The sequence below is a fragment of the Montipora foliosa genome, chromosome 10 (genome assembly GCF_036669935.1).
Source record: "Montipora foliosa isolate CH-2021 chromosome 10, ASM3666993v2, whole genome shotgun sequence".
Classification (NCBI taxonomy): domain Eukaryota; kingdom Metazoa; phylum Cnidaria; class Anthozoa; order Scleractinia; family Acroporidae; genus Montipora; species Montipora foliosa.
Window position 1 is genome coordinate 28,605,644 of NC_090878.1, and position 17,500 is coordinate 28,623,143.

Below are 17,500 nucleotides of genomic sequence, written 5' to 3' on the forward strand. Positions count from 1 at the left end.
CAAACTGAAAATTACACGAAAATACTTGGTTATAAGATGCACCAAAAAATTGAGAGTTATCAAAAGGATGTGATGAATTTGACAACAATTATCGTCACACAATTGGCATGCGAACTCTTTTTGTTAACGTAAACAAAGCGAACAAGTCACGCATTTAATGGTATACGTTAAAACAAAAGCTAAAAGTTCACACCTGAAATGATAAACATACAACGCATACACGTTTATTCGCACTTTCCGACTTAATAAATAGTCAGAGTTCAGACTTCAGACTTCAAGCAAAAGCGAACGTCGAAAAACTCCCACCGAAAGTCATATTCAAAGGTGTTCGGCAGCTGAATATCAACACGCCACCAAGGATGCAAATTTCAGTGCACAAGAAAGGCTGGATGAACGAAGAAGGTATGTTTTATCTCCACACTGTTGGTTCCGCGAAGAAACTCTTCATGTGAGCGACAAACACGATTCTCGGAATTCGAAACAAGGTTCGAGCGATTGTATTGTTGTCGTGGGTATCACGTTACTGAGCACGTGCTTTTAAGCATGTATGCAAATTTCCGTTTGTTTGCTTTAAATTCTCTTGAAGTTGTTTAGTGTTCTAAAGGTCTCTAAAAGCACTATTGTTTTTTAATAGACAACTAGTGTCCTTTTCTTGTGTTGTTTAAACCGCAAGCTCTTCTCAAATTGTGATCTTAAGATTTTGTTGCACGAAAATACATGGCTATAAGACGCACCCCAATTTTAGCACTAACTTGCCACCCAAAGACAAATTTTTCTTGAAAAAACCGTGCGCCTTATAACCGAATAACTACGGTAGGACTTGCGTGTAAACAGAGAGATGAAGCATCTGTGGAGTTATAAAGAAGATGAAGTTCCCTTAAGTTTGTCACTAGCAGCCTTCTCAAAAGATTTTTGGGGAGCAGGTCATAAGGGTGCTAAATACACCCAAGTGAGTGCCCAAAGAATGCAAGCTTCTAGGGGGGTCTGGGGGCATGCTCCCCTGGGGAATTTTTTAAATTTAGACACTCACAGAAGAAGTATTAGAAAGTTCGTGGATGCACTGTACCTAAACGGATGGTAGAACACCTGGTACCGGGAAACAGACTGGTTTAAGACCAGAAATACGGTGTGAACAGCGAAATAATGATATTGTGATGGTGATGATGATAATGACGATAATATTTATTATGGAAGTTTCAAGCACAAAACAGTTTAATGAAAGGTTGGAATTTACTTGTAAATGTATGGTGTTAATCTGTTTTTGGCCTTTTCTTAGCACATGGCAATCCACCTTTGTGGACGAGTGACAGCCATCAGCAGTATACTACACGCAGTGCTGTTGATCTCCAGCAACAAATGAATGTTACAGGACGCTTACCTGATGAGGCATTTCCTGAAGACATTCCACAAATGACAAATGGTAGGATTTAATGTTTGTCACAAGCTACTGTATTTACATGTACTCATGTGACCTTTTATGACCTAAATATCAGCCCAAAAATTGCCCTCGACTTATACTCAAGTGATTGAGGTAGCGCTGGCTTGGTAGCCCTAGAACTATAAGATAATAATTATTAGGATAACAATTGCTTATAACAAGCTGTGTTAAAACAACCTTACAAATCAAGTTCTGATTGGCTGGGCATTTTGTTGTCAACACGAAGGATGCATCATTAAGTGGGTTAAATACAAACCTCTGGAAGCTGCAGCTGGCCTCTTAGACTGTGGTCGTACAATGCATCTTATCTTATCTTTTATAGTAGAGCGGACTGATATTTAATTATTTTGTTTCACTTCACTTCATTGAACGATCTCAGTAACTTAGTAACTTGGCAAAAGCATTCCGAGATGGGCAGGTTGGTTATTTATGGAGCCATTTTTCAAAACTCTTTGGTGCTGCTTTTTCCACCAAATCTTTGTTCTATGTTAACGTTAAGAGGAAGGTTAGTTTCATAATAAGAAGATTTAATTTGCAACATGTCTCGCATAAAAGCATAGAAAAAAGTTCATCAAGTAAAATGAAATACTCGTGCCATTTCCTGTCATGTTACAAGAGCTGATAAACTTCATCTGCAGTAGTTCCTTTTTCATCCACTGCAACTGCAAAAGAATTCTGACAAATATGACATTAACTTTTGGGAACAATTGTATCGATCTGAATTTCAGCTGTTATCCAGAAAAAAATCAGTTTTTGGCCTTGAAATGGGAAGCTGACTTATACACAAATGAATGAAGGGGGTAGTTTCTAAAGAAACTGTGGTGCTGCATCGGTGGGGAAGTAGTATACAAAAATTTTGTTTTATCAAATGTAAATTGGCCACCGTACAGAGATTCTAAAAGCTGACCTTTCAAGCGTTTGCCCTTCGTCAGAGCGAATCCTTTTATTTTTTATTTTTTCCATCAATCGCTCTGACGAAGGGCTAACTCTCGAAACGTCAGCTTTTAGAAGCTCTGTACGGTGACCAATTTACATTATCAACTCCGTTGGTAAAACCAAATTTTTGTGACTTATACACAAGTTTGACTTACATGTGTACAGACGAGTAAAGAAGGTACTCTTTATTTCCGGAGCAATAAATTCTCAGTTATGATTTGATTTCTGTACAGTGTCTTCAATTAGTGCTCCAGCACTTATACACTTGACACTTAAAATTGCTTGTACTTTTTAGAGAATGTAGAGCAGACTTCACTTTTGCACAAAATGTCTTGTTTGTTGCCCAGGTTACCACTCTCTGTGCAGTGTACGTGGAAAAAAAAGCAGAAAGCTTTCATGTTATTGGCTGACAAGTAGGGAAGGAATGAAGGCAAACTTTAGGTTGATGGCTTTTATTTGCAGGTTCTCAAAGTTTCCAAAGACGTGGTGAGATAGACCACTTTGCAAGAGAATGGCCAAATAAATCACCAGAACAGCACACAGAGAGAGGTTTGTTTGTGATGTGAAATGCTATCCCATTCTTGATTATCAATATCTGGAATGCCTCAAGGAGTGGGTAGTTTCCCCTGACCCTTTGTTGATTCAAGTTTACCTCTTTCTCCATGTATCTGTACTGTAACAATAGTTCATTTCCCTTGTTTTCTTCCGTTTGGCTCATCAGAAACCAACATTTGATTTTATTTGATTTGGTTTTGTTTGCAAGTCAGCACTTGATCTTGGCTATAATACAGTACATTGTACATGGACTGAGACAAAATAAAGTGATCATTTGTTATTATAATAATAATAATTATTACTATTGCACTGTAACAATTTGCATTACAGTTGTTTGAGATACAGACAGATACTTTACTTGTCTACTGGTTAGGGAGCTTCTCCAAATTAATATCGGAAATTTTGGTTTCCGATGTCGCTATCGGCATTTTCGGATTCCGATAGCTGCTTGTGTCTTACTCAAGAATTTCCGATTTGAGGTTTCAAAATTCCAATAAAATCGGACATCAATCGGACATCAATCTAGAATGGTATATCGGCACGCAATGTTCAAGGCTGCTGCCTAAGAAAATTTTAAGGGGCCCCTCAGAGCTAAACGCTGAGAACTTAGGAGCCCAACATATGAAGTGAAAGGTGTTGCTGTGAAAAATTAAGGCACCCAGAGCTATTCTTTGGGAGCCCCAGGCTACCGGGCTCCTGTTAGGCAACAGCCTTGATGTTTTTATAAATGAGTGGATTTAGTATAAGCGTATGGACCTTCGATCTCGCAGATCATAGTCTTTCTGTGCACATGTTTCTCCAATTTATATGCTCCTGTTGTTTCTATTTTCAACTTCCAACATCTCAACAACAACAAAAATGACTGATTTCAAGCTTTCATAATGACTCTAAATACCTTCTTGGAAACCAAACTTAAAGGTGAAGCGCAACAGGTCCGTTGACTTACATGAACTTACCAATTCTTTAACGTAATGTTTGAAAAACAACTATCTGTGCCAGTTTAAAAAACCGTGAAACACTTTTACCCACTTATATATACATGTGCTTTATTTCGTCAACCTTTCATCGCCAAGATCGAAATGTTCATTCTCCTAACTTGTACCATAGATTTTTTTGTTTGGTAGACATGAGAATTTGGTATTATATCAAGATCACATCTCAAACACTGATAATGATAGTCCAGTTAACAACATACTAGATTCCATGTTGTCATGCATCTGTTCAGTAATAGATCACAGATGACATCAAAATGTGGTAAGAATAAAAAAGTGGCTAAGGATAAACTACAGGCATGACCCGCGTAGATTAGCCTTTCCTACCAATGGGCATGCACAATTTCAGGAATCCCTCTTTAATCCTTTGACTCCCAGTAGTGACCAGTGTGTAAATTCTCGGCACAATATACGGTAAATGAAATGTCAGTCAGACAGGTATTGATAATGAAGGTTAACTGGTTGTTTGAACATTTTATTTTGTCAAGAGCCTGTGAAAAGGCTCCCTCCAGTGACGTACATTCCACCTGAACTCCCAGAAGACATCAACGAACTCTTCCAGGATGCGCCACACAGTGGTTTGAATTTTGACAAATATGATGCCATTCCTGTCAATGTTACTGGCAAAGAAATACCTCTGGCAATTTCAACTTTTGAAGAAGCTGGGATTTTAGATCAGTGTGCAGCAAATATCAAGAGGGCACAGTTTAGAAAGCCAACACCGATTCAGAAGCATGCTATTCCAATAACACTTGCTGGTAGAGACTTGATGGCTTGTGCCCAGACTGGCTCAGGAAAAACTGTAAGGAGAATTTATCTTTCCAATAATGCTCTGACTTGAAACTTACAGTCAAAGATTAAAGGCATGTGTGAACATGTAAACTAATGAAATGTAAACCACCATTTTAAGTAGAAACTTGTTTAAATAATTATGCTGTTGGTCATGTGATCAGTTCCCCAAGGAGCTTCATTTAGCAGTTTTTTGCTTCACCAGATATGTCCAGAAATGACCCTATTAAGATGTGCACAGATTTCAATAAGCATCGCAAAGTGTCACGTTGCTCTTCTTCCTAACTTGAACATCACTGGTGCAAATGCTTAGACTTAAAGGGATACTTTGTGTTGGATGTCAAAATTGAGCAGGCATCTAATTAGGGTCAAACCTGGACATGAGTGCAGATCACTTCAGCCATTGAAATAGACCTTTTTATCTTTTTCGTTTTGTTTTCGCATGTCAGACCATGTGATGTTCTCAAGGAATTTTTTGTTTTGTGTTTTCATAAGTTGTGTGTACATAATTATGGACATGCGTAAGATGGAGAACTTTTTCTAGGGTTACATCACATGTTCTGAAATGGGAGAATGAAACATACAAGCTAAAAAAGGTCCACTACTTGAATTATAGGTAGGTTGGTCTCTAAAGTTCTTTTTCATACTTGTTGTAAGTAAAAGAGATTTGCAATTACACTTGTACCTTTTGTGTCCCCATTGCTCACTCTTTAATGTCATTTTCCATTAGTTTTCAACTGTTTTAAGAGCACTTCAGACTATGCTCAAATTACATCAGCATTGAGCGTAAAATTTGGCAAGTTTTGATGCATTGATGTGGGTTGTTTCGACAGGTTGCATATTTACTGCCAGTATTAACTGGTCTGATCAGACGTGGTCTGCTTGATGGGGGTGGATACTTATCTGGTGAGACCCAGTCTCCAGCAGCACTCTGTCTTGCTCCAACACGCGAGCTTGCTGTGCAGATACATAAGGAAGTTTGCAAGTTTGCTTATGAGACAGTGATCAATGCCAAAGTTTGTTATGGTGGAGTCAGTGTACAGCATCAACTTGATAAAATACGACGTGGTTGTCATTTTTTGATTGCCACCCCAGGAAGGCTTATTGACTTTGTTGAGAGGAGTCGGGTTAGTATGCAAGTTTGACCTATAGGGGTCTCTTTGGTTACACTTTTTGCCTCATTATCACAAAAGGTATTGTTTTCTAATCAATCAACTGTGAATGAAATATGGAATAATGAAAGTGCATTGCATAATGAGTTATCTCTGAAAATTTGAATGGCCAAATAAAATATTCTTTTGTTGTAATGCTAATTAGCCTTTCTAGCCTCACTACGACGAGCAAATTTCAAAAGAATATTCGTTTCAAAATGAGGATAGTAGGTCTAATTAACGTAAATACAAAAGAATGTAATGGGGGCGCTATTTATGAAAGTGGTGTATATGCTGAGCAATGTCTGAACATGATGCTTTGAAAATTCGAAATTGTACAAAGAATGTAAGGGACGATTAGTGCCTTTGGCACGCAATAATTTTTAATTTTTTGATAGCTTATAACTGGTTGGTTATTGGAACTAAACCCCTTTTTGATATTATAATGTGCACAATGACGTCAGCAAAGATTCCCGTATAATATTATTTGATGTACATTGTAGGTCTCTGTACAACCACTTTCACTCTGAAAAGTCACTGTGAGAAAATGCTAGAAGTTTTGTGTTGATAGACTCTGCAAAAAGAAATTGCAATATTCAGGATACTTTTGTGATTAAAATGCTTCATTACAAGAAGACTGGCAGATATGGCTCGGAGTATGTGAATGAGTTTTCAAAAGGATTTCATTATAAAAAATTGTGTTTTAAAACCAAACCTATGACTCTGATCTGCAAAAGAGTCAACTTGCAACACTTCTCAACATCGTGCTGTTGTATGAACAAGTGAAGGTGTGGCTATAGCTTGGCCCTTTGGTTCCCTCATGGCAAATGCCTTCATAACATGCGTTAAGAAACATTTTATTTTGAAGTTTTACTTTAAAACTTTTCAATTATATTGTCTACATTTGTTCTTCAATGAACAAAAAGAGCAATAACGATTAACCAACTGTAAATCAACTGGTGTGAACTTCAAGGTATTCAGAATGTTGTGGCTATCTTACATATTGTCTTTCTTCCAGTGGAGAGACCCTAATTCAGAGGCAAAGAAACTCTTTTCATGACTTTTCACAGTTCCTTCTCAACAATTTTTTTCATTGCAATTTCTACAGTTGAATGTTTTAATTTTAGTTTCAACCATGTTTTTTGATTCTTTTTTTTTTTTTAAAGGTGAGTTTGGCCAATGTGCAGTATCTCATCTTAGATGAGGCAGACCGTATGTTGGATATGGGGTTTGAAAATGATGTGCGAAGAATAGTCACGGGACTTGGAATGCCTGATAAGATGCACAGACAGACATTAATGTACAGCGCCACCTTTCCTGATGAGATTCAGCGACTTGCTGCTGACTTTTTGAAAGAAACGTATCTGTTTGTTGCCGTTGGTACAGTTGGTGGCTCAAATCTGGATATAAGTCAAACAGTCATTACTGTTTCTAGAGACGAGAAGCAGGAGAAACTTTTTGAAATTCTGCTTAATTCTGGTATGTAACACAAGCTATTGTTAATAGTATTTCACAATTACTCCACAAGGGCGCGTTGGATATGAGATGACCGATAACCAACGATCGAGGCGCGTAGCGCTGAGTTGGTTATAATCACCTCGTGAGTGGACTAATTGTTTTGTGAGAAACTGCCACAAATTATGGATAAATCTTCTCTACTTTATTTGTAAAAATAACAAAACTGATTCATAAGTTATTCATACGTAAGCACGTGCATAAGACGACATTTGAAAGGAACTGTTCCCTGGAGTAACATCACGTGGTCTGAAATGGGAAAACAAAACTTACAAGCTAAAGAGGTCCATTAGTGTCCCAGTGCTAAACGCACTTGTCACTTGAATAGTGGTCATCGTCATCATTATCATTATCATCATCGTTACTGCAAAGGTGTTATGATGGTAGTAATTGGATTTTAATTAATATCCAGTACTTATGCAGTAAGTTGGATGTCAAATGCTGCGCATTGAAGGCAAAATTTCGAGATGGAAACGTCTAAATGTGTTTACTATACATGTTGGTAAGTACAGAGATTTGATCTATGATAATCTCGTTTCCAATGCAGGCACAGACCGCACTCTCATATTTGTGGAGCTGAAGCGAGTTGCAGATTTCCTGGCCTGTCTGTTGTCAGAAAAGAATTTTCCTACCACAAGCATCAGCGGGTTTGTTTCATCAATTTACAGATTTATTTATAACACTAATGAGTAATGCTTTTATCACTCATCCGGCTAAGGGCTTGATGGCTTAGTTGATGGAGCAGTGCAGTGTAATCACTCCGTCATGGGTTCAAATCCCGTTCAAGGTTACTTGCAACTGCTTAAGGACGGTGCCTACTATTGTTATTGCGCGTGCGTTCTGCGCATCGCGAGATACTCCAATTTCCTATAGGTGGTGCTTATCAATACAGGGATATTTTTGTACGGTTTAAAACTATGCGGCCAAAGCAGAACTTTGCAAGTGCTCTAGGTATCCAAAAAGAAAATTGGGGGTAACCATGCAAATTTCAGAGATAATTAAGCTTCAATTTGGAAAAGAAGGCCATACAATGGCTTTGTATTTCAAAGCTTTTTACAAATATTGTTGATTAATTATCTTTGGATTTCAATAACACTTGCTAAGATCTGCTTTTCCCGCGTATTCAGTAAACCGAGCGAAAATACCTTTGAATTAGAAGGCACCGTCCTTAGAGCGATTCCTCAGAAAAAAAGTTGTCGAACGAATTTCTTGAAACTTTCCCTGAATGTTTCCTACTAATAATCCCTGTTTTGAGAACTATAATAAAAAAGATAGTCACCGTGCTTGCTTAAGAGATATAATAGGCCAATCTTACCCCATTGATGCCTGTACTGATACTAATCACGCGCGCTATTTCATCGGCTCAGGGTACTTTTTGCGGTAGCTAAACGAGAGGGTTTTAAAGTAACACTTAAAAAAACATCTGTCAGGTAGAAAGTCTACAGCATATGGAACACTGTCTTATGTCATAATTATGGGTCATTCACAACTTCTCTCACTTGTTTTGAGAACTGTTTCAGCGTGTGAAATCAATTGTTTTAAAGAAAATGCACATTTTTCAAGCAATCACGTATGTAATTATACCAAAACAGTTATTCACCTCAGGCTCGGCGAATAATTGTTAATTATTATATGGCTGGGAGTGTTTTACCGGGAACTAAAACACTCGTTGAATCGCAATACCACCACTACATCAGGGAACCGAGTGGCGTATTTTTCTTATGTATCACGAGTGGTCATATTGAACAACGATGTCACAATTCCCGCCTTTTTTCGTTTATCTTAATACCCAGTATTTTGTCTTCACGGAGCTAGTCATATAATACGTAGATTTATTGACCACGGCCCGGTTGTTCGAAAGCCGGTTAACTTAATCCAGGATTAGCGTAAACTTTGGTTGCATTTTTCCAACTTTTTGGTGAAAGTTTCTTTTACTTATTTTCGTTTTTCAAGACTGACTTCCTCTAATGTTAAGCTTTGCCAAATATCAGCGTTGAACAGCATTTGGGAGGAGAGAAATAAACTCTTTGGTTAATTTTTAAATCTGGGATTAGCGTCAATCGGATTTTGAACAACCGGGCCCATGTAATAACAATGAAATTACAAGTCTGTTCGAAGATATAAATTTTATATTCTCGTGGCAAGGACAATATACATGTATTGTTCTTCAGCGAGAACATAAATTCCTATCTTCGAGCTAACGTGTAATGCCCTCTGTTAATCCTTGCCTTTCATATTTCTGGTATTTATGGTCTAAAGGATGCCTCTTTATCGTTTGTACTTACAGGGACAGAACACAACAGGAACGCGAAGCTGCTCTTCGTGATTTCAGGACTGGCCGAGCACCAGTCCTTGTTGCAACGTCAGTGGCAGCGCGGGGTCTGGACATCCCAGATGTCAAACATGTGATCAACTATGATCTGCCACAGGAAATTGATGAGTATGTTCACAGAATTGGTCGCACTGGACGAATAGGCAACAAAGGAAAAGCTACGTCATTTTTTCAACCCGGCAAAGATGAGAAAGTCGCTCGCAGTTTGGTGAAGGTCTTGTCACAGGTAATGTTAGATAAAGTTGCGTGACTTGAAATGGTTTGTCTTTAATTTGTTTGATTGTGATGTCGAGAGTGCTTTTTCCGCTTTGAAAGAGTCTTGCCGTGACATTTAGATTTCACTGTAAATTTCATAAGTAAATATCAAATGTCAATATTCTTATTCGTTATTGCAGCGTTTGGATGTGTCTGGAGCGTTTCTGGTTTTTTGGTGGGGAGGGGGCATCCGGAATTGCCCACCTCCACCACCCAGAAAACCCAGGATGATTTTCCCTGGTTTTTCTTACCCAGTTTTCCTTTTGTCATATCAGCACAGTCTCTTTTGGATACTGAGTTAGTCAAGCCGCCTCCCTCACGAAATAGTCTACCAACCCTACATTGATACCCATTCAAAATGAGTTTTCACGTTACCTAATCGCTGCCATGTACGTGGATGACAATACTAAATCCCTTATTTGCTTGATTTTCGTCATCCAGCAGCAGCTGTGTACATTACACGTTGTCTGAAGACATTGGTCGTTATTTTTTGGAGCTTGCAAGTGACGGGGCTAAGAATTTCTCGATGTTCTTTTCCCATTCCGCCCGCGCCTTCACTGCTTAAACCTACAACATTACACGACACGTTCGTAGACCATTGGCATGGTATTGTAATCGGCGTAAAACATGGAATATTTGTTGACGAAATGTTATTATACTACCGTCTTTTTGTCTGTGTGATTGTGCGACAGGCCGACCAGGTTGTCCCTGAGTGGCTTGAACATGCGGCAGAAGAAGCAGTAGGTTCGTCCTATGGCCCCGCTGGAGGAAAATTTGCATCCAAAGACAGGAGAGAGGTAACGAAACTTTAACACGTGTTATGCAATTTGGAATAAAATTTGCCTGGCAAAGAGGTGGCTAAACCCAATTTTCGCCCATGAACATTTATCCTAGATTTACGCGTCGAAATCTTACATCACAACTGTCACATTTCCCATTACACCTCTGCCCCAACAACATAAAGCATTGCACAAAGAATCTCCCGCTTCTGCTCCCTTTGCTTAAAAAAAAGTGACAAAGAATCGCCCGTCCTCCCTAACGTATTGTTACTTCCAGCTGTACTGGAAAACTGACTGAATGAAATATGCACCTCTTAATCAACTGAGCAGTCTACTTCCTTTGTATAATTTCAAGGCAAGCCCAATGTTAGGGTTAGGGTTATGGTCCGTAGTTGATTGGTTGCTTGATTTGGTCCGTTGTTTTCTGAGCCAATCCCGAGAGCCGTTGTAATTGCTGCGTACTGACCTTTCGAAGCGGGCTCCTTCGTCTTCGCCCGCAATCATAATTGGAATAACAGCTTTAATGTGGGCGATAAGAATCTATGATTCGAGGGCTCGGGGCTTTTATCTCTGTAATGCCTTTAATCTTTTTGTTTTTAATTTTTCGTCTTCAGAGAGATCGCCACAGGGGGTCAACGCACGCTCAACCAAGAATGAGTGGCCCTGTGAACGGGATAGATACTGTGAGTAAGAGTATGGAACGAGTTAGCATCCAACCGCCCATGGCCATCAATCCTGCAGGCAATTCATGTAACCAGGACGAGGAGGAATGGGACTAAATTAGCCGTCATTGAACCTTAGATTGGATACTCGTACCACTTTGTTCAGAGCGTTACTCCACGTTACATTTGCATTCAGTCCCTACAGTGAACTGTTTAGTTTCGTTTTGTTAGCATGTCGTGTTAGCTGTGACCAGCTGCGTTTTATCTTGTTTGTTTTGCATATTTACATGTTTTCACCAGAAGTTTGTATATTTATGGCGGTGCGAACGTCTTTCCTGCCCTCTCTCCAAAGTAACTAAGTCAATGTGATCAGTAGTGGCCTATGCAGCTGTATGTCGGGCGCGTCACGCGACCACGCTTTGTAGGGGAACATTGCGTAACCAAATAGTGCAAGTTATCCGCTTGGTGAAGAGAAATCGGATCAGTTGCTTTCGATTGGCAGAGTATCGGTTACGTGATATAATCTGCTTGTCCTACTGAGCCTTGTCTTCTGCCTCTAAGGATCTAAAATTAAATTGTATCCACAAACATTTGGTCCTTCGATGACTAAGATGATAAGAACATCCAAGTTTTCCTCCTTGGCTGCAGAGTTTCGAGTAGTCTCTATTTATTATAAAACCAAGGACGACGCAACCTCTGGTATCAGGGATTAGCTTCATTAAAATGTTGAAAGTAATGTGGCTACTTTAGTAGTGCAATGGGCCAGTTTCCCTGTTGTCATTAGCACACGAGAACATCCATGTCGTCCCGGTTTCCTATTCCGGCCACTGACATTTTTACAGCCATCCAGAATCGAGTTTTTTAGGATAGGCCCGCACCTTTAAAGCCTAGGTACTTAATGTATCCCTTATTATAATGAAGAAATAGCCTAGTATAAAGGGGTATCCATGGATACGCGTGGGTTTTCCCAATACCTTGTAATATTAAATGCACTGTAAATAAGGGATACATGAAGTACCTACGCTTCAAATAACGATACCGCTGACATAACAGCGTAAGCTCCGCGGGCCTAAGGCGCACGCACGGAGCACCATGGGTAAGAAAATATGGTTACCGATCGGTGAGAGAAAATTTGGTTTTGGTCACCGTACGTCAGTCCACCCCTCCATGTATGCCAATGTGCACCCCAGGCACCCCCCTGGGTATGGGCCTGCAGTATGATATCAAGGAAATGGGTGGCTAAATTGACCAATCACAGCACACGTACTGTGTGGTGATCGTTCCACAAAGGCTTAGGAGGCTTTTCATTTGACAGAGCTGACCGGCCAGACAAGGCATTTGGAAGGACTAACGAATTGACACACTTCCATGATGATATATATTCCTCCAGAAGAATGCGCGGAATTCTCATGCAAGTGTTCCCGTACTCTGTTGCATTTTCTTTGCAAACTGACGAGTCTGGCCGGGCAGTTTTGATAAAAGGAAATCGTCCTTAGATTACTTAGATAGTTTTCAGGTCCCCATGAGCCATTCCGGAATTGCACAGGGAACTGGGGTGAACCGATCGACAAATGTGCACCATCAGATGAAAGATAACATTGAGATTAGCCATCTGTCCAAGTTTGATGGGGACAACTGGTGAAAATTACTTTGATTCCCTCTTTCTACAAATACTACAGAAATCGTAAAATAATTAGTTTACATGATTTTAGGACGCATCCTCAAATTTAGAAAAAGCTAAAAAGAGCAAGGCTGATATAACGGTGAAGGAATATATTCAAAAAAGACTATTTCGGAAGGCGCTGCCTTTCTTCATCAGGTACGGTTAACACAGGTCCTTCACCAGGATCCGGTGTTTCTGTTTTGTTACGCTGGTCCTTGCTTAGAAAGTTTTACTCAAAATTAGGGGCGTGTGTTTGCATTTTTTACAATGATTTAAGGAGGCTTACTGCAGTTTTCGGAAGTAAAATATCAAGATTTTGAAATCTGTGAAATTAAAGCAGCAGGATGTCTCTTCTGAAATGTTAGCCGTTGCAATCGTTGTAAAATGTAATTTTACCTAACATATAAATGCAAATCAGTGGAAAATGCAAAATATAGTGACCAAGCTCCAGGGGGAGACTGGAAACTAGACATTTTAAAGGCCTTTTTCTCAAAAACTAGCAGTACGACCCCACCTTAAAATTTCAGGATTTCATAAGCGTGAAAAATAATCATGTATAGAAAGAAATAGTTAAGTCTGTCAGACAGGTTTTTCGCAAATTCCAAAACCGTCGATTTTCGTCCATTTGGGTAATAACTGAAGAACTGTCTGATAGATCTTTTTGAAAAATGTAGACGGTTTCGTCGTCTTATTGTTTATTAATTCGCAAAATTCTAACCCTGGTCGAACGGCTAGGTTTTGAGAAAAAGCTAAGACGTTTAAAATGTCTAGTTTCCAGGAGCTCGGTTACTATATTTAGCATTTTCCAATGATTTGCATTTATTTGTTAGGTAAAATTACATTTTACATCAATTGCAGTGACTAACTCTTAAGAACAGACATCCTGTTGCTTTAATTTCACAGATTTCAAAATCTTGATCATCTTCTTCGAAAAACTGTGTTAAGCCACCTTACAGTCCGTAACTTGGTCTCTGTTCGACCTAAAAGCATCAAACTTGGACAGATGACCAATAGACCAATTTCGATATATTAAAATTCAGTCCTAAACAAAAGACATCATTACCGAGCCGCGAAGCGGCGAGGTAAATATCCAACGCTAGGCACCGACACTGAGGTGAATAGTTGTTTTAGTATATACTAAAACAGTGAGATAGTATACAGCACAAAAAATTAATTTGGATGTTTTCTTCACTTGTCACGGATGCAACAAAAAAAATCGAAACCGTTCAATGAAATAAGCCAAAAACTTGAATGCTGTAGGAGACATATTTATAAATCACCTCATCAATTCTCAGGTCTGTGCGGTACATCTTTTCTGAGTTATTTGTCGAAACGTTTTCACTCAAATTTTTAGAGCCGCCATGTTGGTGCACCACCGTTGTGCGCCAATATAGCGGCCAGAAATCCACATGAACATCTGGAATTCGCGTGGAGATGAAAGCGCTTTAATACTTTTCGCTCATGATAAAATACATGAACACATCTCCTAATTTACTTAAAATGCTCAGACTGCTGAGATTCCTAGGCATAGACATTTTTTTCAACCAAATAACTTTGTTCATGGTGTCACGCAAAGTGACTAAGAAATTTAAAATGCTGTATTTTCGAAACGAAAGACGCCATGGAACAGTGGAAACTTGAAAAAAGACTCGTTTCTAGGTCATCCTCAACCTCCGAAAGATAAAAATTCTAAACACCTTTAAAATTTGATGACGTCACTGTGAAACTCGCCCTAGTTCTCTGCGCAATTCCGGAATGGCCCTCAAGACAATTCGGGTTGTTCTACACTAAGTACCCAATTATCGTGACGGGACTTATTCGTCACGCAATCGAGAAGGTACGCTAAATTCCATGATGTCTCTCCCTGAATATAAGTACGTAGCGCCAGCAGAAGTTGAATCGTTTGTGGAGAGTTGTATGAAGTCTGTTGGAACTGATCCACAACACAGCAAAGCACTTGCACAAGTCTTGAGAGAGGCCGACGTTCGGGGACACGTCACACACGGTCTCAATCGGTTAGGTAAGGAACAACTTCTGGCTAAACTATTCGGTAATCGGCTCGTTACAACTTATTGAAGGAGCATTTCACCACTAGAAGTCGTCGTTTACTTTTTTTTTTCGAGAGACCTGTGACCTGAGACCTGGGTTTTGTACATGAGGGTGTCATGGCACCTCATGCAGAGGTTAACTATGCACCGACAAAAAAACCGTACTTTCATCTGAAACTACTAACTGCATTTAATAGCAACATTTACCTTTATCAGGCTCGAATAATTAGGGAAAAGTGGACATGAATGCTGTAAAGAAAAGAAATATCCTTGTAAGTGTTAGCTACGCTCCGCGACGCTCAGACGTACAGTTAGGGCCCCTTCATATGAGCCCGGTTTCCGAGATGTCACCTCATCTCTAAATCCTTTGTAAAAATGTCGATGTGTTCTTTTGAAAGGGCGGGCTGGCTCGGTTGCCGAGATCTCGGTTTTTCCAACCGCGAGCTGGAAATTTTGGCCATATGAACACTTCAGCCCGGTTACCGGGAGGAAAATAATACAATGCATTTTCGTGACAGAACAGACATTACCGAGTTTTACTTCTCTTTTCTCCGACAATAAAGCTTGGAATAGTTCCTTTGATGAAGAAAGGTCAAAAGAAATTGAGGTTTCTTGAAGAAAATCGAGAAATTCTCGCCAGGCTTGTTCGTTAGATTTCACGGCCTGAATGGTCGCGTCACAACTTTTTCAAATTTTTCATCTCGGAAAGCGGGCGGAAAGTTGCCATATGAACGGAAACCAATTTCATCTCGGTAACCGTCACAGTCCAGTCAACCGAGGTCATGTGAAGAGCCCGTTAATATTGCCCTATTTCCGGACACTTTTAGCAAAACTGTAATATCTTTATAACGCAATACAGCACGAACAAAGTAGCTTCCACCGCTGGTAAGTAGGGCATGAAGTTTCATCGCTTGAAGCTCTTTGGAGTCAAATTTCGACATCTTCATGCGGTGCCCTAATTCCGGACAGGTTGCCCAATTTCCGGACGTTTGTTAGGAGATAAATAATATTCTCGATCATGGCAAAATACATCAAACAAAAGTAAAATAAAGAAACTTTACTTTTAAAGCTTTTTCTTTCATTTTGGCGAAGAAGTCCTCAGTATATTGAAACCACTCAAAACGGAATAGCCCACTGCCGTCGATATATTAATGTTTTGTCCTAAACAAAAGTCATCATCGCGAGGCTCTGGGGAATAAACTCATACAAATCTTTATATTTATTCCCTAGAGCCTCGAGATGATGACTGATGGGAAAACAACAGTAGGAAACTGGATTGGACAACATCAGTATTTTCGAATTTCAATAATTTTATATAGGGAAGATATCGTTGACGTCACCCATTGTCAACAATGTGACAACCAGAGCATCATTGGCTGTCAAAACAAAGGGCCTTGTTTTCCTGTGGTCGGTTCATTTGAATAACAAAGCGGTGTTTTTAAACAGATATCTTCCCTATTTTCAAAACACTTTTCTCCGCCGTTACCTTCACGGCGCTGACCCCACTGTTTGCTATCGTTAGATGTCTGGAATTAAGCACAGCTCGCTGGAAATGCAATTAATCTCTTTAGTAGTCTTGCTCGGAGATACGAAACTGCAAACGGAAGTTCGTATATGCTCAAAAACGTTGTCCTTTTAGCTTAACTTGTGCCGAAAAACATTAAATCTATCCTGCATTTGCAAAAACAGACCTCTTAATTGAAAAGGCATACATCGACGCGCGATAAAAATCGCATTTAATTGGAGACAGATTTTACTCAACGAAACGCTTGCCTAGGTCCCGGTCTAAGCTGCCGAGATCTCGACAAGCCGGGCTGAAAAATTCTCATATAAACGCTTCAGCCCGGTTTGCCGGGATGAAAAATTGTCATGACGCGTGGGTTGTCTTGAGAACGCAGCCAGATTTGCATGATCACAGGATTATTTTTGTATCTTTTGTTTTAAAACGCCATTCCATACTTGCTAGAGTTAAAATGAACCTTCATTTCGAACCAAAACGAGAAACCTCACCATTTATTCTTTGCGTGACTTTGACGGTTACAAGACACGCAAACACTTCCTGAAATTCATCCTGGTAACTGGGCCGGAAGCGGCCATATAAACACGTCAGCTTTGCATGATCGGCTAAGCGGGCTGGCTCGCCTCCTATAAGCTGGCCCTAAATGGAGCGTAGCTTGGTTACGAAACGCAAGCAAGACCTATTGACTAGTCTTCGGATTTGTTTCGTTTTTACAACGAAATTCAGAATTGTAAAGTCTAAGGCCTAGGGCAAACGTCGAATCTAACTCGAGTATAATTCATCGAACCTATTTATTTTGAAATAGGCGCATGAATGATGCGACGTTTGCTGCAATTAAATTCGACTCAAATTAATCGATTCGACTC

The 17,500-nt window shown here is 39.6% G+C and overlaps 2 protein-coding genes across 2 annotated transcripts in view; both read left to right on the forward strand.

Annotated features, from left to right (window-relative positions):
- Positions 1–12,151, forward strand: part of LOC137973776 (uncharacterized) — a 23,309-nt gene extending 11,158 nt beyond the window's left edge. The window contains exons 7-15 of the mRNA XM_068820660.1: positions 1,277–1,420; positions 2,837–2,923; positions 4,410–4,723; positions 5,544–5,837; positions 7,028–7,340; positions 7,924–8,023; positions 9,664–9,934; positions 10,656–10,760; positions 11,357–12,151. Coding sequence (XP_068676761.1) covers positions 1,277–1,420; positions 2,837–2,923; positions 4,410–4,723; positions 5,544–5,837; positions 7,028–7,340; positions 7,924–8,023; positions 9,664–9,934; positions 10,656–10,760; positions 11,357–11,521 — 1,793 coding nt within the window. The 3' untranslated portion in view covers positions 11,522–12,151. The remainder of the gene's footprint in view (positions 1–1,276; positions 1,421–2,836; positions 2,924–4,409; positions 4,724–5,543; positions 5,838–7,027; positions 7,341–7,923; positions 8,024–9,663; positions 9,935–10,655; positions 10,761–11,356) is intronic.
- Positions 12,152–14,866: 2,715 nt separating this feature from the next.
- LOC137973948 (uncharacterized oxidoreductase YjmC-like) overlaps positions 14,867–17,500 on the forward strand; it is a 28,474-nt gene continuing 25,840 nt past the window's right edge. The window contains exon 1 of the mRNA XM_068820855.1: positions 14,867–15,087. Coding sequence (XP_068676956.1) covers positions 14,919–15,087 — 169 coding nt within the window. The 5' untranslated portion in view covers positions 14,867–14,918. The remainder of the gene's footprint in view (positions 15,088–17,500) is intronic.